Source organism: Chionomys nivalis, chromosome 23, assembly GCF_950005125.1.
Source record: "Chionomys nivalis chromosome 23, mChiNiv1.1, whole genome shotgun sequence".
Classification (NCBI taxonomy): Eukaryota; Metazoa; Chordata; class Mammalia; order Rodentia; family Cricetidae; genus Chionomys; species Chionomys nivalis.
The window spans coordinates 13828732-13849520 of record NC_080108.1 but is presented as its reverse complement, the minus strand read 5'-3'; the positions used below and the strand labels follow the sequence as shown (position 1 = coordinate 13849520).

The window sequence follows — 20789 nt, the reverse complement described above, 5'->3', positions numbered from 1 at the left end:
AGTAAAACCTAAATCAAAAGAATCATAGGGAAAATGAAAGCTACTATTTAGGAAGCTCACCCTATGGAGGGGAGGGGCATGACAACATGGGGACATCCCTCTCCTTGTTTTATAAAGAAACTGAAGCACAGGGCAGCTAACCACTTGCCTCTTTTTCACGGAGAAGGCTGGAGAGCCGACTTGAGCCCTATCTCTCACGCAGCCCCGGAGCTTGGCCCTAAGCAGTATTGCCTCTATGTTCACTCCTCAGCACCGGGCCCTTTGTTTCTATGGTCCTGGTTCTGTTATCCGGGTTTCACTTAACTCTCAGAGGCTCTGGTTTGGGCGATGCCTGCTAACACGAGGGTCCTAGGCTATCCCAGGAAGATACTGGTAGGCAGTTTGAGAAGCTTAGCCCACAGCTGCCGTGCCCAGGTTGCTGTTACCACAGTCGCCCACTGTGCCCAGGGATTCTGGCCCCCAGTGCTCCTTCCCATAGGCCCTTCCTGTCCAGCACTTCAAGGAGAAGCTAGGATTTCCTACTCTGGGCTCTTGTTTGTTTCCCCCTGCTGTCCCTCCTGCAGGTAACTGGTCTGTCCTTGGTCATGGTGTCACTTTTTGCAGTTGCAATTATATGTTGGCAATCACAGCCCAGAAATATTAAGCTTCCAGAGCTTCTTTCGTTGTTGTTGTTGTTTTTTCTCTTTTTCTGTTTCTGAGTTAGGGTCTCATGTAGCCCAGGCTGGCCTCAGATTCACTAGTAGCAGGTGATGACCTTGAACTCCTGATCCTCCTGGAATTCTAGGTGTGTGCTGCCACAACCGGTTCACAGCTTTTTTTTAAAATAAAGATTTATTTATTTATTTATTTATTTATTTATTTATTTATTTATTATATATACAGTGTTCTGCCTGCAAGTATGCCTGCAGGTCAGAAGAGGGCACCAGATCTCATTACAGATGGTTGTGAGCTACCATGTGGGTGCTGGAAATTGAACTCAGGACCTCTGGAAGAGCAGCCGCTGAGCCCGGTGTCTTACTTCCTCACTGGGCTATGTACAGCTTGAGGCAAGAATTGTCTAATTGAGCTGACTCCCCAGTTCCCGGCGCTCGTTCTTTCCTCCCCACCATCCACCTGCCTCCTGTCCAGGACAGCCCAGCAATTTTCTTTAGTTCCAAATCTAAAACTTCAAGCAGACATCAACAAAGCCAAGTTCAGGATGCCAGTTCTGAGCACATAATTCTATTGGGAGGTATACTGACGGTGTCTTTCCTATCCATTTCCCAAGACATCGGGCATAAACCAGCCTGGTGGAAAATGTCCATCTTTCTTTAAGGTTGCAGCCTAGTAGCCAGACGCCCATGACTGTGACCACCAGCTCAGCCCTTCTTGGAAAGACCCCCTGATGACAAAGCCATACAGGAATGAAAACAGCTGAGGGATGGGAAGCCCATTCTGAAGGGACAGGCTGGGGCAAGGAACCCACACCCGGAACAGGGGCCAGACAATGGTGGGAATAAAGGCGGCCGGACAGGATGTAACTAGTATAAGCCCTGACAATGTGAAAACTCAAGCTCATAAAAGTTCAGAGGGGAAGGAGCTAGGAAGTGGTGGTGAGCTCATTTCCTTCTCCGAAGCCTGAGGTTGCAGGGAGATGCCCTCTGCAGTCCCAACCTGCCAGAGCATAAACCAAACCGCCCAGTGTTTCTCTTTGGAAAACACCCTAGAATGCAAGAGGCGGCATGACTCTCTGCCTTGGTAACTTCCTCATATTTCAATTTCCTTTTGTTCTGTTAAACTGATTTCTTTCCTAAGAAGCACACTGTTACGGGACCACCTCTGCTCCCGCCTGTGGTTTTTTTCTAGTTATCCATGGTGCAGAGTTCTCCACCGGGGCTGTCTGGGTGCCAGCCCCGACGACTTCTGGGAGTTCCAGGTTCTGCCACTCAGGAGTCGTGCCTTTGGGCTGCTCCACACGCTTTGCCTTTGCGACCATGAGTGTGCACTACTTTTATAAACCAGAGCTTTTTCTTCCCCGAAGAGCGCGGGGCCATGTTCATGGCCTCACATCCTCTCCTGGCCAGTAAAGCCTTTTACAGCATTCTTCAATTTTACATTAAAACAAACAAACATTTTTTTTTGTTGTTTTTGTGGGTTTTTCTGCGTAACAGCCTTGGCTATCCTAGAACTCACTTTGTGCGCAGGCTGGCCTTGAAATCACAGAAATCCATCTCTCTTGGCCTCACGAGTGCTGGCTGGGATAAAAGGTGTGCACCACCATGTCTGGCCCTACAAATTTATTTTTTATTTTATGGGTATGGGTATTTTTTCTTTTTCTTTCTTTTTTTGTTAAAAACTATCTTTATTCTATACATATTGGTGTTTTGCCTGCATGCCTGTCTGTGTGATGATGGCAGGTCTGGAACTGGAGCTACAGACATTTGTGACCTGCCATGTGGGTGCTGGGAACTGAATTCAGGAGCTCTGGAAGAACAGCCAGTGTTCTTAACCACAGAGCCATCTCTCCAGCCCTGGGTATTTTTCTTACATGCATGTCTGTGCAATACATGCATCTAGTGCCTACAGAGGTCAGCGAAGGGATCCCCTGGAACTGGAGTTATAGACGGTTGTGAGCGCCCACGTGGGTGCTGAGTCCTCTGGAAGAGCAGCCAGTGCTCTCAACCACCAAGTCTTCTCTCCAGCCCTTGTATGGGCATGCACGCGCACGTATGTATTTCTGAGACAGGGCATCACGTAGCCCAGGCTGGCTGCAGTCTTGTTACACAGCTGGGGGTTGGTCCTGAACCCCTACTCCACCTCCCCAGTGTTGGGTTTGCACGTGTGCACCAGTCTGTCCAATCTCAAGTCTTGGGTATCTGGTGCCACAACAAGTACAGAGACAGAAAGAGACCCTTGGAGTCAGTCTCCCTCAGGTCAGGGCCTTGTAGCTAGTGACCCTGTGCCTTTCTGTAAAGTGCAAACGTCACCTTGGCCTGCATTGCTTTTAGGTGGCTGGAAGGGACTTGTGATGTGCACTGACAGTCTGTAGTGGTCACTAAGGAGCTAGTGACCTTCGGTCATCAGAGATTCATTAGGGACCTAGGAGGATCAAGTGGCTCTGTTTCCGGGTCCTGGGAACTACTCGGGGCCTTAGCTCCATCTAGTGTCCACATGGGGACACAGCCACCCCTAAGACCTCACCGCAGACCTTTCCATAGCTGCATATCAGCCCACAGTGAAGTCCATTTGGAGCAATCCGCCAGTGCTAATATTTGGGATTCCACATCAAGCGTTGTACAAACCCAGTGTTCTTAGGCATCAGCACACACTGTCCTTAAAGGGACCGATTCCTGTAACAAATAGGAAAGTGACATTGAGTCAGGTGGTGGTGGTGCATGCCTTTAATCCCAGTACTTGGGAGGCAGAGATAGGCAGATCTCTGGGAGTTCGAGGCCAGCCTGGTTTACAGAGCAAATTCTAGGACAGGTTCCAAAGCTACACAGAGAAACCCTGTCTTGGAAAAATAAATAAATAGAAAGAAAGGGGGGGGGAGAAAGGACATGACTGTCAGGTGAGGAAGTGCATGACTTTAATTCCAGTGCTGGAGACAGGCAAAGGCAGATCTCTGCGAACTCTAGGCCAGCCAGGGCTGCACAGTTAGACCGTCTCTACAAGAAGCTGACACTCTGAGAGATTACTCCTAAATTCTTGAATTGTGTGTGTTCATTCCATGCACCCCAGTGTCAGAAATAGTGGTGTTTGTTTCATTTTAGAGGTACAGAGAGATGAAATAAAATCTGTCACTGTGAGGGGATGTGGCCCCGTTAGGATGCCCATGTCCCGATGGCTGTCCCTACACCTGTGCAGGTAAGGACAGCACCTACTGGACTCCCTGGGCTATGAAAAGAAGAAATGACGGTGGGAGGGAGAGGTGGTGGTGGGGTCTGAGAGGAGCTGAAAGGGAAGCAGGGTGTTATATAAGCAGTATACAATGTATACATGTATGAAATTCTCAAACCCCTCTGCTGAATGTAGACAGAGGCTGCTGGGTGAGGCAGGAGGTGAGAAGGGGTCAGAAAAGGAGTTCTGAGTGGTTCAGATTGAGGAGTGGAGAGAATGGTTGGTGCTGCAGCTTGGACACAGGAGTGGCAGCTGTGACCAGAGAGAGAGGGGGCACAGCAGCTGGGAGGTCCTGACAGAGCCCTGACTATACGCCAGGCGCCAGGCACGGGGATGCGCACAGCCACGACCCCTGCTCTCCAGGACTCATAACTCTGAGGGAAGGTGGGTACGGAAGGCAGGTAAGGTGCTTTCTCACACACAGATTTCCAACGGTCAAGCAGCAGAAAGATGGGACAGTATGTGGAAGAGCCGAGAGGACAGGTAAGGGGGGTGGGGGGGAGGGTGGAGGAGAGGATAAGGGGTGAGGGCCATCAGCTTGGAGGAAGTGGATCAGGGAGCCTGGGGCAGTGGCGAGGGTCATATAGGTGACCTAGGACCTAAGTGTAGAACAAGGAAGTGGTGGCGCACGTCTTTAATCCCAGTACTCCCCGTGGCAGAGGCAGGCGGATTTCTGTGAGTTCGAGGCCAGCCTTCTCCACAAGAACTAGTTCCAGGACAGGCTCCAAAGCTACAGGGAAACTCTGTCTCGAAAACAAACAAACAAACAAAAACCCAAAACAAAAGGAACAAGGAAAGGTTTACTGGAGCTAGAGGGGGGTTAAGGAAAGGGGTGTCGGTCCAGCAGGACAGGAGCTAACCTGACAAGGCCGAGGGGGGTTTGAAGCCGGGTGGGGGAGGCGATGGCTGTGTTGAGCTGCCTTCAGGGAAAGGAAGGAGACAGCCTGTGGTCTGAGGAGAAGTGGGGCTTGAAGAAAGGTTTTCTATTTTAGGAAGGAGACTGAGGCAGATGCACAGGCTGAGGGTGGGGGCAGTTCTTGGAGGAAAAGTAGAGAAATGACACATGAGAAATGAAACCCAGGTTAGGGGAGGCACGAGTGGGGGAGGGGAGACAAGGCAGTGAGAGAGTTGGGCAGGCTGAGGGGAGAAAGGATGAAATAGGGAAGAGGAAGGAGAGCTGGTGCTGACTGCGTGGGGGGCGGACGAGAGCGAAGACCCTGAGGAGAGCCAAAGATTGGGATACTGGCAGGGTGGGCTTGCTGAGTTTCTGAAGGTCAAAGGCCACGTGTGTGGAGTCAGAGAAAAATGAGCTTCCTGAGGGCATCCTGGAGGCTGCTAAGCCTGAGGACCAAGTCGGGAGGGAGGGAAAGGGAGCCTGAAGAGGCCAAACGTGCTGAGGTGGTCCAAGAACAAGGTGTGTGGGCGGGGGCTGAGATGCAGGGCTCCTAACGTACTGCCCAGAGGTGAGATTTCTGTGGATCTCAGGAGTCACCCTCAGACAGTGCTCAGTGTAGCTGAAGGAGTGTGCCTCCCCGAAGGAGAAGAGGCTTATGACCAGGGCAGAAGGCATCGGGAAGATGATCAAGGCTGGTCCAGGACAGCAGCCGGGTAAGGAGCGGGTGGGGCCTTCGGCGGAGGCAGGAGGAGGCAGAAGACAGCATCCAGGGTGCTCTGTCCTGTTACTCAGTCTCAAAGGGACTGTGCACCTTGCATTTGTAATGAGACAGTGCAGCAGGTGGGTTGGTGAAGGACCCAGCCAATGTTCGGAAATCAGGGAGTGTCAGCCAAGTAGGCAGAGGCAGCCAGGGAAGTTGCCCACCAAGCCGGTGCACTCAAGGTCGAAGAGAAACACGGAGAGCAGGAGAGCAGATACAACCATATTGTGCTGCTTTTAATTACGAAAGATGTAAAATGATGTATTATAAAACTTGGAAGCTACTTTATACAAAGTCCAATCTGTCAATATTGCTTAACAAAGGGCCGGGAGTTAGGACACTGGCAGGAAGTCCGATTAGTTGCTGGGATGGCCCCATCCTGGAGCAGTGGAAACGCTGGGAGCCCTGGAGAGTCCCAACAGGAAATGTCTTCAGATACGTGCACGAGCATGAATATACCACTCTTCAGCTCCGAGGATACAGTAGATTAGGAGAGGGAGCAGGGCAAAGGAGAACTGATTTGGGACGGGATCCAAGCGTTTCTCCTCATGCTCACATCCTGTACCCCACGACCGCCACACTGCTAGAAGAACGAATACAGCCGTGACCAGGTGAAAACATGGACAGGTAGGGCTGAGGACGCCTGCAGCCACTTCAGTGACGAGGCCTAGGGCAGCAGAGAGTGCATTCAGGCTTACATGGCTAGGGTAGGGCGACAAGGTCTCCTGGTGTCCTCAACACCGCCTAGACAGGGTGGGCTCTCCAGTGGTTTAAAGATTTTCCCACGAGAAGATCGGGTTGGTGGACCTAACAGCAGATTTAATTCAGTGCTACCGTATTGTCTTTTTTTTTTTTTTTTTAACTTTTTATCTATTTCCCCCATAGCCAGTACTATCCCATCAGCTGGAGAATATCCCAGGGGCAGGGTAATTCAGGGTATGGGGTCTTGGGGTCTCCCATTACAAGGTGGTCTTCTCCTATTGTAATAATCCCATGGATAAGGCACGATGCAGAGAGCAGATTGTGCTGGGACCCCCTTTCTCTAAACTCTTACATCAGCACCGATCCCTGCCCAAAGGCTGAGATCTGATTTCAGGAACCTCTGACAGAGGAGCTGATTTCCGTGGGCACAGTGGGGCCTCTGACAGAGGAGCTGACTTCCGTGGGCACAGTGGGGCCTTTGAGAGAGGAGCTGGCTTTCGTGGGCACGGTGGGACCTCTGAGAGAGGAGCTGGCTTCCGTGGGCACAGTGGGGCCTCTGAGAGAGGAGCTGGCTTCCGTGGGCACGGTGGGGCCTCTGAGAGAGGAGCTGGCTTACGTGGGCACGGTGGGACCTCTGAGAGAGGAGCTGGCTTACGTGGGCACGGCGGGGCCTCTGAGAGAGGAGCTGGCTTCTGTGGGCACGGCGGGGCCTCTGACAGGGGAGCTGGCTTCCGTGGGCACAGTGAGGTGCAGGGCAGCTTGAAGAGTGAAAAGCTTCCACTTAAACTAAAGTCGCTCCTCTCTGATCTCAGGCATAAAGCATATGAGAGTTCCACTGCAAACAGGGCTCAGCAGAGGCCAGGGGCATCTTCTGGGGGTGGAGCTAGATGGAGACAGCAGAGCTGGAGGTAAATGGGAACACACAATGCTTGGGTCCTAGAGGAAGGTGGAGTACGGCACCATCAGGGCTGTTTGAAGGATCATGGAGAAGGCCTAAGAGAAGATGCTGACAAGATGTAGGGAGGTGTGGGAGCCAGCGCCCTGTGCGCAGGCTCTGCTCGCCACAGGCACAGATGTGTTGGCTTCCTTCTTCTTCATCCTTGCTTGCCTGAGTGGAAAGGCAATGAGCCTGGACTACACCAGCCTTCAGGGAGGGTAGTGGCTGTCTGAGCAAAGACTCTTCTTTAGCCTCGCCCCCATCATCTCCTCAGGCCTGGATCCTCCCCTGAAGGCTACCTGGGCACCACCACTTCCCCACTCAGGGCTAGGAGGCAGTAGTGGTAGAATCTGGTCAGATTACTGGGCGATAAAGTGTTAATGCATCACGAGAGTCCCACAAATCCGGTCTCATTTACTATGCACCTCTATTTTAGGCAATTTAGAACGAAAAGCATGGGTCTGAGTAGAAAGGTTCTACAGTGGGGGCCTAGTGAAGAGCCCAGGTGTCCCACACTCAGGGGCTCTGGTGTGCCCAGCCATTCTGGATGATTCCCACCTAGCTGCTGAGGGACGTGATCCCGAGGGGGATGGCTGCTGCGCCTAGTGAGGAGCTGGCCATCCCGTGTGGTAAGGCGTATCCAGTGAGGGCGAGCTGAAGGCGTCAGTGAGAGAAGGCTGAAGCTCGAGCTCAAGCAGGGACTAGCGATAGCCACAGGTCAGTCCGCCCTACCGCGTGGCACATCTAGTCAATCATCCATGACCGGGCGCCACACCCAGTCACATAGCCCTCATTCCTGTCAGGCACTAGGGGTTCAGTAAGGAACGAGGCCCAGCTCCTGCCCTCTCGGAGCTTACAGTCTAGTGGGGTTGCATCACACAGAGACAGCTGGGGAGGGAAGGGGCCGTCCAGCTGCTGCCACTGACAGGAGTCCCAGCAGCTCTGCCCAGTGAGGCTTCAGGGTGGCCGGCCTAAGATGGAGGACACCTTGTGCAGGGGACGTGCACTGCCCTCTTTAGGCTCATCCTGGTTCCGGGAACTCTTTTCACTCCCTCTTCTCCTGTCCACGCACAGGGAAGCAGCAGCAAAGAGGTACCGGACTGGGAGGGAGCAAGCTGAGCTCAGCCTGCTAACGACAGCCTGCCCTGGGACGGGTGGGTAGGCGCCGTCCTCTTCACTACATCACCTGGCAGAGCAATGGCGAGGCCCAGAATATCCACTAGCTGAAGGGTGCCTGGCCTTGGCGGCCAGACAGAAAGGCATCATGGTGCTCTGGTACCCTTGTGTGGTGCTGAACCAACTCTGCGGGTCTGCGGCCCCTCTTCGGTGCTGACTGGGACGTGCGGGTCGGAGCTCTGGTGGTGTTACAGAGGTACCTGTCACACAGCACTTTTTACGTTTACACGCTGACTAGATGCCAGCAAAGAATGAAGGGTGACACGGTGACCTCAGTCATCAGAAGCTCCACAGCAGCCGGCCTGCGGCAGTACAACGGTATCACAGACCGGAGAGGCAGGATGCAGCTGTGCCTAGAAAAGCCATGACATCTGAGCTAGGACTTCAGGGGAGAGCCTGGGACAGATGGCTGATGTCAGGGTGTCTGCTGGCTCCATTCTCGCCTCTGCTCTGGCCATTTCAGTCCCCCTGCTCCACTGTGTTCTGCTCAGAGCCGGTCAGCTCGAAATGTCTCCTCTACAGAGGGGTCCAGCAGGCCCATGCTGGAGTCACTTAACATGTTGAGTCCGTCCAGGCTCAAGGGTTCGATCTGCAGCTCCTCTTCCAATGGAAACGGAGTGTCCATGTCCAGGCCGACCTCAGGCATGCCCGACAGCCCCCCACTAAGGCCTTTGAACAGGTTGGTGCTTGGATCTTCTGAAAGGAGCAGAGAGGAGATTCAGTAACAGGAGAACTAAGGAGTGACAGTCCCCAGCATTCTATCCTGTCACCTTCCCAGACAGGCCAGTCAGGACGGCGAGCACCCATGCACTGACCACTCCCAGGCCCACAGCTCTTCCCCTGGAATTGACGTTTGTTTTTTCAGCCAGGGTCTCATTCTGTATGTAGCCTAAGTAGGCTCCAAAATCAAGGGAATCCCTGTCTCAGCTCCCCAAGGGCTTGAATCTCAAATACACATTGCCATGTCTAACTAAATCTTCGAATGTTTTAGACGGTTCTCAGTCACTGCAGACTAAGTATTTTCAGAAACGTGTTGGCCACCAGGCCCTGTCCTCACTGCCTGCCTCCGTCTCTTTGTCAGGCCAAGGCGGGCTCTGTTTCATTTATAGGCTGTGATATGATCCAGATCTCTCCCAGAGGCAAACATACTGTGCGCCGAGACCAACAGCGGCGCTGACGGGTGCCTACACTCACCTGTCAGGATGGCGGCTGGGAAGTTTCCACAGTTGGAATACGGGTTTGGTCTCAAAGGAAATGAGTCCTGTGGTTCCCGGTGGCTCTGCTGCACCAAAGGCACCTGGGGGCAACAAAAGCCACAGTGGGCAAGCAGCTCTGCTTCTGAGGTGTGTGTGAACAAGGGCTGTGTGTCCTCAGACTGTCCCACTTCTGCCTAGGATCCCGGAGGGCTCTGCTGTGTGATGACGCAAGAGGAACACTCCCTGGGTACCACGGCGCGGGCAGCTTTCCTCTGCCCATACACTGCCTGCTACATGACCCCAAGAGACATAAGTGGCCACAGTTAGAGACTCCCTTTGGGTCTCTGATATGCCTGCTCCTCAGCCCATCAGAGAGGTCCCTCTGTGCTCAGGGAAACAGTGGGTTCTCTGGCTTCCAGGAAGTGAGAGAGTGAGAATCTTCCCTTCACCCTTGGCCAGCACCTCTGAAGAACAGAGCCTCAGAGGCCTACTTAGAAATGGGGTCTGATTTAGGAATTTTTACTGAAATTAATTTTTTAGGCCATTTAAAAAAAATGTCTTAAAAGAAAGATCTCCAACACTTTTGAGGGAAGTGGTGGTCCTCACCAAGTCTGAAAGGGCTCTTTAGAAAGCAGTGAAGAGGTGCAGCTCGGTGCCAGAGGGCTTGCCTGGCATGCCTGCCTCTCATTATGTGAGACCCTGGGTCTGACGGCAAGCAGGACAAAACACAAAACAATAACAGCAAGAAAACTCAGAGTGAGTACTGCTCGCTCTTGCCACTTGGCTATAGCTATCTTTACCTGTGCTACTATTATTAAGATCTGGAGGTGGGTTAAAACCCCCCTTCACTTTTTTCTTTCTTCCGAGATAGGGTTTCTCTGTGTAACAGCCCTAGTTGTCCTGGAACTAGCTCCTGTGGACCAGGCTGGCCTCAGACTCACAGAGATCCGCCTGCCTCTGTTGGGATTAAAGGCGTGCACCACCACCTGCACCCGGCCCTCCCTTCACTTTTTAAATCTATCCTGAAGCCTGATCCATCCTTACCAAACACTATTAAAAACACAAAAGCGAAAGAAAGTGGCTGAATGGAAATGCTCTGTGGAAGGACTTCCCCATCCCAGTCCTGGGCTAAGCTCTCCCGCAGGCCAGGCACTGAGCTGGGCACGGCACCAGGCCCGCAGGAACAGTGCTACACCACTTTCTAACTCTGCTGCTGCGGCCACGTGTTATCCCTCTTATCCTTCAGATTCTCTAACACAGGGGCCTGGCTAGCTGTCTGCTATGGTCCCTGTGTGTCAGTGTGCATTAGTTAGCTGCTGTGGTCCCTGTGTGTGTGCGCGTGCATAGACATGTGTCCTGTGTGTGCATATGGAGGCCAGAGGACAACCTTGGGTGCTAGTCCACAGATTCCATCCACCTTCTCAATTTAAGACAGGGCCTCTCACTGGCCTGGAACTCATCAGCTAAGCTTGGTCAGCCCTAGGGACCCATCTGTCCCTTGCCGTCCCAGCAATGGGATAACGATTGTGCACAGTTGTACCTAGGATTTCTTAATCTTTTATTTTTTGTTTCTAAAAGATTTATTTTTATGTGTTTAAGTGTTTGCCTACATATATTTTGTGCACCACATGCATGCCTGGTTCCAGAGGAGGCCAGAAGAGGGTATCAGATGCCCTATAACTGGAGTTATAGATGGTTGTAAGCTGTTATGTGGGTTCTGGGAACAAAACCTGGGTTCTCTATAAGAGCAGCAAGTGCTCTTATCTGTTGAGCCATTTCTCCAGCCCCCACTCCTTCTTTTTGAAGGGGGTCTCATTATGTAGCCCTGGCTGGTCTGGAACTTTGTGTACGTAGGTACAAAACGGACCATAAACTCACAGCGGTCTGCCTCTCTTTGTGTCCCAAGTGCGAGGATTAACAGTGCACACGGATACACCTGGCGCTACTTCCTTCTTAAATGTAGGTTTCCGCGATGGAGCTCAAGTCCTTGTGCTTTACTGACTAAACGGCCTCCCCAGCTCTATGACGAGAGTGTTGTCAAAATCCACCACCGTTCAAGCATCGCCTCTGCTGAGCCCTGATCCCCACCCAAGGTCTGTAAGGCAAAAGGCAGCCGCAGTGGCACTGGGTAAGAGGGAGGCTGTGAGGCTCTCCTGGCCACGGAACATACCTGAGACAGAGGGGAGGCCTCATTTCTTAGGCTGAAGGGGTCAGCATACAGAACAACCTCAGAAAAGGTGGGGCAGGAATGGCCAACCTACCTGCTGAGGAAAGGCAGGGCTGGGTCTCATGGGCTGTTGGTCAAAGCCCACATCTGGGAAGAAGTTGGTCAGAGATGAGCCCTGTGGGAAATAAGGAGGGAACTATTTATAGCCAGAGTTCAGAGTGAAATAGGGCTCCCCACCTCCCACTCCCCACGGGGACTCACCTGGGCAGTGAGGAGCTGGAAATCTGACTGTGGCAGGGAGGGGGCTGCCTGGGGCTGAGGAGCAGGGGGCTCCTGGGCATGGGGCTGCTGCAGGAGGGGTTGAGGCATTTCCTGGGATGTGGGGTAAGGGGGCGGTGGGGACACTTGGGCTTGAGCTTCTGTGGGCAGGAAGGAAAGGTTTTGCTCTGAGGACACCATCTGTGAAATAAACCAAGTGACTCGTCAGCTTCCAAGTGATAAAGGTCCTTAGGATTGGGAGCAGGGTTAGAGGGGAGCCTGAGCGTCTCCCTGCCATGCTGAGATGCCCGGCCTCTGCCCTCTGTCTCCCCGCTACGCTGAGATGCCCGGTGTCTGCCCTCCGTCTCCCTGCCATGTTGAGATGCTCAGCCTCTGCTCCTTCGAAGCACATCTCAGGTTCACACCTGTGAAAGCATTCTTCTCAGTGACATTTCTATTGTTTAAATAAGCAAGAATATAGCCGATTTCCTCTGTTTTCTCAGTGAAAATAATGTCTTGCTTGTTAAAACCATGACTGCTGGAGAGATGGGAGACTGAAGAAGGTACTTAGCTGCGCTACCATCCTAAACTCTACTAACGCAAGACACCGACTCAACACTAACAGCGGTGAACATCAGCAAACAATACTACAACCATGAACTCCACTCAAGGGAGGAGAAAGATAACAGGAGAAAAGAAAATGGCAACACAGTCTGATCTGTGAAACAGCAGAACCGAGAAGGCCATGTGTTGTCATCTGGTTCAAGTGGCCCAATTCCTAAAGAGCTCCAGGCTTGGGGACAGCAGAGAGCAGGGTTGATGTTAACCCAGGGCAGTGATCAAGAACTAGCTGCCTTCCCTGCTGATAGCTGGGGAGTGGAAGCCGACCCTGGAGGGACTAGAGGAGAGGTCTCTGCAAGCCACAAGGTGAGCTATCTACCTCCGACTTGGCCCAGAAACTGCTATCCAGACACAAGCCCAAGTATCCAACAGTATAGTGTCGCTCAGGGACTCTGAACCAGCGAGACTTCTCTAAACACCAGTGCTAGAAGAAGCTCACCACAGAAAAGACAGACGGTTCTGTCACAGTCTCTGCCTCAGCAAGCCCCTGGTCTCAGAGCTGACTGTCAGCAACTGAGTGTCTTGCTTTTGAAAGCGAAGGAAGAACCAGGGACTGTCAGACTGCCTCATCCCCAGGGGAGCAGACACCCAGCATCACATCAGAACCGGGGACTGTCAGACTGTCTCATCCCCAGGGTAGCAGAGAGCCCCGCATCACCTTCAGATCCCAAACAGACACAGACTGGAAACATGGGAAGGAAGAAGTGAGGATCCACTTTTACTATTGTAACATGAAGGCCATTTTAAAGAGGCTAACCTTGGGCTGGTGTGGTGGCACACACCTTTAAGTCCAGCATGTGGGAGGCAGAGGCAGGCGGATCTGAGGCCAGACTGGTCTCCAGAGTGAGTTCAGGACAGCCAGGGTTATACAGAGCAACCCTATCTCAAAAAACCCAAAATAAACAAATATAAGAAGAAAAAAAACAAATAAATGAGAGGTGAGAGAACAAATCTAGACATTAGAGGAAAATTTCATGATGTCCAACATTTGTACAACAGGAATTCCAGAGGGAATGGAGAAAAATCAAGGGAAATATCACTGAAGAAATAATTAAAATTTCTAGAAACAACAGACATAAGTTTCTAGACACAAGCAACTCAGCAACCGTCCAGACGCACCCCGAGCCCCATTCTCATTACAGTTTCACAGTTCTGAGAAAAGCAGGACTATCCTAGACGACTCCAGAGGAGGGAAGGAGGTCCTATCCCAAGTCTTAGCCGTACGGCCAGATTAGGTCCAGCAACACCTCTAAAGGACCAGGCAGAAATATCGTAATCTCGCCAACCCTAACCAAATGGAAGGCAGAACAAAGGCATTTTCCAGTCACGCTAAGGCTCCTGTGCCCCCTCCCCACCCCTCACCGGCCCTCAGGCTTGCAGAGGATCTGCTTTGAAATGTGTTAAGATTATTCCAATACCAGAGTTTGGGCCTGAATTAGCAACACACAGCTGGAAAGAAAGACAGAGAGCAGGACATCAACATCTGGGAGCAAAGCACACGCCCACTCTTGTTATTTCACCGTGAGCTATGGGGTCAAGCCTAACTACATCACCGTAGCTAAAGAAATGCAAACACACGTGCTGCTTTGAGATTGTAATGGATGAACAGATCGAGAAGGAGAGGACGTCTGAGAGGGGGCTGTGGGGCAGAGGGAAAGCTGCAGCCCATCTAAGCACGAAGTAACGTGTTTATACCAAAGAGATTGGCGAAAACGGTCAGAAACGGCCAAGCCCAGGCAGTGAGACTGTGGTTAATGGGTAGAGGAGACAGGCCCTTCAGAACTATTTGCCTTTTGAAACTGCATGCATGAGTGAGACTTTTTAAAACCTCAACATTAAACAAATAATAATAAAAATATTAGAGTCAATGTTCCCGCCCTTAAAGTGTAGCAAAAAAGCAGGAATACTTTTATAGCTCGTAAAAGAATCGCACAAAGCAAAACTAAAAGGAATTCAATAACTTTTTTTTTTTTGTGGGGGCAGTTTGAGACAGGGTCTCTCTGTGTAGCACTGCCTGTCCTGGAACTCATTTTGTAGACCAGGCTGGTCTTGAACTCACAGAGATCCACCTGCCTCTGCCTCCCGAGTGCTGGGATTAAAGGTGTGCACCACCATCACCACTGCCTGGCAATCCAATAACATTTTTAAAAATTAAATTAAAAAAAAAAATTTCCCTAGGGGGTGGGATGTGGGGGGAGGGAATGACAGTGGGGTGGCTGCGTGGAATGAGAAAAGATTAGAAAAGATTATATTTAAAAAAAAATTCCCAATGCCATCTCATCTTTCCCAGAAGAAATGGCTCACGATGTCAGCATCCATCAGCAGTAACTGGCAGAGTGACTAACACCCGATCACGCAGCTTCTCCCGGGTCTACCGACAGCTCGTTGCTAACCATTACTCAGTTACATGCAGCAGGGAGCAGTCAATGATGCTATAATGAATCCAGGGTGTGGCAAATGGGTCAAAAACATATTTACCAGTGATTATGGTAAGGAGTAACGCCCTAGGAACTTAGAATAAAAACAAAGTCCGAAAGTCCACGGTGACGTTCCTCTACTCTAATGGCTGTGACGCCCAACTGCGCCTCTTCCTCGAGTGCCGTCACCCTGTCACAGGTGGTATTTAACGAGAGTGCTGTTTCTCGGGTGGGCAGCAGAATGAGGAAGGGGTTAAACCACTACTCAAGTGTCAGGACACCAAGTGGTTTTTCGGGCTTTTCTCTGTGCCTTACTGTAGTTATTGGAGCAATGGCTGACTTTCTGTGTACAGTTTGCGATTCTAACCTGGTTTCCCTGGATTGGCTTTCACTTTCCACACCTCACCCCGTTCCCCAGCCCCAACTTCAGGAGTTAATGACTACAAATTGTTTAATATTTGCTTAAGGGCAATAAACACCCGAAGCTGGAGATGAGAACGTCATGGATGCGTGCCGACTCATGCACACACCTCTGCTCTCTCACTTCAGGAATAAGACGGGGTGAGTGCATGTGCAATCGCGGGCTGTGCAGTGGAATAACAATGGCCAGAAAAGGAGAAACCATCTACAGCTCGCCTGTTGAATGTAGGGGGTTCAAAAGTCTTCTTCACCTGGGAGGCAGGATAGGGGTTCAGTGGGCTGGTAGAAGAAAGCTGTCTGCCGAAACCTTGATGTGCTTCCGGGCCAGGAGAGAGTGTGAGAGGACTGACTGGCGGCTGCCTTCGCCGAGAGGGGCCACTCATGTTTGTGGTGGAGAGCGAGGGGTTGCTGAGGGAGAAGAGTCGGAGCGAGGGGTGAAGAGCGGACGCACTGGCTGCAGATTTCTGTGGGTGGCTATTGAGGGAAGAGGACAGCGTCATCTTATTCAGTGTGGCTTGGATGGAAGGATTGCTTCGAGAACTCTGCAGACCTGCAACAAACAAATTTACAAGTTTCTTGTTATGACTTCAGACAAAGCTTTTGTTTTCAGATCTAAGAGTAAAGCAAACTTCTTACTAGCTATGTATGTGCGGAAGCTCCTGAGCAGCTCTCCTGCTGAAAATGTCTTGGGTGTACCAATGACAAGGCAAAAAAACACCATGTATAGAGAGATGCTGCCAAGCCTCCAGCTTGAGTGAGAACAGAATTACTGCTTCCGAAGAAGAACAAGACTGAGAAAACCCTGGGGAAGCTGGAGAAGGCGAGGAGTGCTGAGGAGCCTCAGGCTACACAACCCTCCATTCACAGCCCCCAGAGCATCTGCCCCGTGGCACAGCCGTGGCCCCTGCAGAGCAGGCTCATACGCCCCCCCCACTTCTCAGCCTGGACCTCTGTGGCCCCTGCCCCACCCCCCACCTCTCAGCCGTACAGCTCCTTGTTCTTCAGTTCTGGCCACTTCATAAGCTATCAACAGTGTTTGCAAACTCAAGGGAAAGCAGAGTTTCTGACAGTCCCTTTTTCTCTGAGGTGAAGGGGGGATGAATCTTAGCATGAGCAAGACTGTTTGGGAATGGGGTCTCCATGGTACGGAGAAGAACTAAGACAGGAGTAGCTAGAAGCTGGGACCCTGTCCTACGCCCTATTAGACCCTGGCACTCAGCTCAAGCCCAGATGGAACAGCTCCATTCTATGAACAAGGAAGCTGCTGCTGCTGCTGCATGTATTTCAACAGGCCAGAGCCATGGTTGGGAAGCAGAAATGTGTGTTTGTATTGATAAAAAATTTGTTTGTGGGGGTCAGGAGGGCTCATTGGCAGAACACTCGCCGGGAATTCTTGAGGTCCTGGGTGAACTCTCTAGTACCATGAGCAAAACCAAACAAAACAGAAGCAGAAACAAGTAAGAACAGCACCCTGAAATCCCAGTCCTCCGGGGGCTAAGGTAGGAGGACTTGCTAGCTGGAGGTCAGCCAGGGCCACATGAGAATCTCTCAAAACAAAAAACAAAAACCGGGCGAGCCAACAGGTAAAGATAGCTGGTGCCAAACCTACTGTTCCTTGATTTCCACATGCTTACTGTGCTTGCCTGTGCTCACAAGTGCACCAAGGAAATATAGAACACAAAGAAAAAAACTGTTTGATAAAAATTACAGAAATTCTAAGATCAACTATTTTACCTGGCAAAATTATTATGATTTATTTATTTTTTTAATGAAGACAGGACATCTACCACGTAGGCCAGGCCTGAGTATAACTTGATGTGTAGCAGAGGATGACCTTGAACTCCCGATTTTCCTGTCTCTACTTCGCAACTGCTTGCAGGTATGGAACCCTATACCTAATACAAAGTTATTAATTTTTAAAATGCTTATTCACTTAGTATGTATGATGTGTATATGACAGAGGAAGGTACACGAGCCATGGCACATGTGGGGCCAGAGGACAGCTCTGTGGAGTCACTTCTCTCCATCTCTATGTGGGTTCTGGGACTGAACTCAGGTGGTCAGGCTTGGCAACAGGGGCTTTTATCCACGGAGACATTTCATTAGCCCATAAAAATATCTTTAAAGTTAGAAATGATGTTTCTGGTAGAATCCTGAGAGTTATCACCTCTCAGTCGATGAAAACACGAGACCCAGTTAGCTCAAATAGTAGGTAGAGCTAATGGTCTGAATTTAGATTTAAAAAGAAGCCTCCTTCAGAAATAAGACTTAAATATCTTTCAAAATCATGTGTGCCAGGTGTTTGGTTTTTTTTTTTTTTTTTTTTTTTTTTTAAGAAAAGTAGGATCAGGCTGGCCTGGAACTTGTGATGCACCTGCCTTAACTTTTACATGTTATATGATATATACTTCAATATTTTTATTTTATATGTATGAATGATTGTCCACATGCATATATGGGCACCATGCAAAGGCCTCGTGCTGGTGGAAGCCAGAAGAGGCATCCAATCCCCTGGAACTGGAGTTATGGGTGATTATGAGTCATCATGTGGGAGCTGGGAACTGAACCTGGGTCCTCTGCTAAGAGCAGCCTGTGCTCTGAGACAGAGCCATCTCTGCAGCCTCTGTACCACACACTTTAAGGTGTGCATGACATTATAAAGCTAGGCACTTGATCTATGGTGTTCAGCATAAAATGCTGTGTTTTGAAGAAGGTGGATAGTCAATGACTGAACACGGGGTTTTCAGCAAGAATCAAAGGATAAAGCCTACAGGTGGCAGCTTCCTCGAGACCCCAGGGAGCTGAGGGGATGCTGTTTTGTTTCAGGGACCCTGGGCATCACTGCTCACTGAGAATTCGTCTAAAAGGGGACCTGCCCAGGCTGAGTCTAGAACTCTCAAAGGGTTTGAGAGTTTCTGCTGTGAAATAAATCAAAGAAACTCAGAGCTAAGAGACTGGTGTCTTCTTAAAGAGTATCCCAGGGTCTCACAACACCCAGAAACACCCTGCACGCCAGACTGTCACATGACTTCACAACTCACTTTTGATGGTGAGTTTGTCCATACATAATTTGATTTTTAAAACTCAAAACTCGCTGGGCGGTGGTGGCGCACGCCTTTCATCCTAGCACCCAGGAGGCAGAGGCAGATGGATCTCTGTGAGTTCGAGGCCAGCCTGGTCTACAAAGGGAGTTCCAGGACAGGCTCCAGAGAAACCCTATCTTGAAAAACCAACAAAACAAAACAAAACAACAAAAACCCCAACAACAACCAAAAAACCCTCAAAACTCAGCCTTAAAAAATAAAAATAAGAGCACCTCCTAAAACAAAAATTAAGGTGGTCTCTGCAGCCAGCTGGGCAAAACTGAACCCATGCTGCTCAGCAGCCATCCCACAGCACCAATGGACCTGGCAGGGAACCCTATGGGGCCACTCCCAGGGGGGCAGGCTCTGAACCCAGAGTAGAAACCAGAAACCACTTCCTCCACCTACAGACTGTCACCCAGGAGCCTTTCAAATAGAACATTCTGCAGCAGGCACCTGAACCGGGGCCGTACCACACCACTGTCAGAGGATGGAGAACCGCCTGCTCTGGAAGGGACAGGAGCAGTGTTGGTTCAGCGTGAAGTCTACACAGGGTCTGGACAGCGACAGCATGGCAAGGAGCGCGATTACAGCCAGTGCCACCCTACAGGCACTTCTGAGCACTTGCATAGTTCTGACTGTAGATGTCTACTTAATCTACTTAAGTACAAGTATTTTCATCATGCTCATTATAAATTTTCTAAAATTTAAAATATTTTCCTTCAGAGATCTGGTGGGGAACTGGGGAGAGCTAAGGAAAAGAATTAAATGACAGAAGATCACCATAGGCTGCTAAGAATTGCTAACGACGTTCTGTTGGCACAGAGTGGTACCTATCTCTCTACTCCCAAACACTCCTCCCCAAGTTCTCTGCACACGTGGGCTCGGGAAGACAGCGGAGAGTGAGGCGCATGCAGCAGGACTGCTCTAAGTTGTTGACCACGCAGAGCAGGGACCCCGAGCGGACGCTGACCAGCACGAAGGAGGCTACACTATGTCTCTAAGACGTGATCATTCTCACTCAGTGATGCACCAGACAGACACAGCAGGGGACACGGCCACTCCCTTTCCACGTGGGAGTACTTACCGGAGGAGTTCCTTATGCCCAGGTGAGTCATAGCAGCTGGAAGGTTGCCCACGCTGTTCCCCACACTCATGCTACCAAAGAGGTGGTCGCTGGTGTCCAGGGAGGCTGGCAGGGGTGCCGAGTAGTGGAGGTTGGTTAGGTCGGGCAATGACCCTCCGGTGTTCAGGGTCCCCAGGAACGGAGAAAGGCCTATGTTTTGGCCGTTATGTGGGAAAGCACTGAAAGGAGAGAAAGGAGGATTACTTCCTGCCACGTGTTAGGCTGTTGGAAGACGGGGCACAGACGATGCCTTCCCATCAGAGGCTGCAGTCCCTGGAGGCCCTGCCTCTGCCGAGAACGCGGCCCTCTGCTCGCCCTCTCTGGAATGCAATTCCTCACTCATTAAATGAGACAGAGGATGTCGCCTATGCCCACCTTACAGGGTAGTCTCCAGATCAGACTAGATTACAAACGCCGCAAATTCTAAATCACTGTATATAACCCCAGCACTCAGGAGGCAGAGGCAGGTGGATCTCTGTGAGTTCGAGGCCAGCCTGGTCTACAGAGCGAGTTCCAGGACAGCCAGGATTGTCCCACAGAGAAATTGTCTCAAAAAAACAAAAACAAACTGTAAGATACTATGTCATATTTAGAGTTCTTTGTGTTAGCTTTCTAAATTATTTTTGCTACCAAAATCACAAAAAAAGTAAATATATACCTTTCATGACATATTGTTTTGATTAAATTTCCATTAACTTTAAAAACATAACAATTTTCAGTTTTTCAGTTGTTTTTTTTTTTTTTTTTTTTTTTTTTTTTTTGGTTTTTCGAGACAGGGTTTCTCTGTGGTTTTGGAGCCTGTCCTGGAACTAGCTCTTTTTTTTTTTTTTTTTAAATATTTATTTATTTATTATGTATACAATATTCTGTCTGTGTGTATGCCTGCAGGCCAGAAGAGGGCACCAGACCCCATTACAGATGGTTGTGAGCCACCATGTGGTTGCTGGGAATTGAACTCAGGACCTTTGGAAGAGCAGGCAATTCTCTTAACCTCTGAGCCATCTCTCCAGCCCCCTGGAACTAGCTCTTGTAGACCAGGCTGGTCTCAAACTCACAGAGATCCGCCTGCCTCTGCCTCCCGAGTGCTGGGATCAATTTTCAGTTTTTAAAGATTTACTTTATTTTTATTTATGATTGTGCTTAAGTGTATGT

The 20789-nt window shown here is 50.4% G+C and overlaps 1 protein-coding gene across 3 annotated transcripts in view; it reads right to left on the bottom strand.

Moving 5' to 3' along the window:
- Positions 1-4324: 4324 nt before the first annotated feature.
- Positions 4325-20789, bottom strand: part of Crtc3 (CREB regulated transcription coactivator 3) — a 104405-nt gene continuing 87940 nt past the window's right edge. For 2 of the 3 annotated variants that reach the window (XM_057756262.1, XM_057756264.1), the window contains exons 10-15: positions 19599-19816; positions 15680-15978; positions 11974-12171; positions 11807-11887; positions 9544-9646; positions 4326-9045 (exon numbers count right to left, since the gene is read on the bottom strand). In XM_057756262.1, the coding sequence (XP_057612245.1) occupies positions 8837-9045; positions 9544-9646; positions 11807-11887; positions 11974-12171; positions 15680-15978; positions 19599-19816 (1108 nt within the window). In that variant the 3' untranslated portion in view covers positions 4326-8836. Of the gene's footprint in view, positions 9046-9543; positions 9647-11806; positions 11888-11973; positions 12172-15679; positions 15979-19598; positions 19817-20789 lie in introns of all 3 variants that reach the window. The other variant, XM_057756263.1, reaches the window with a different exon arrangement.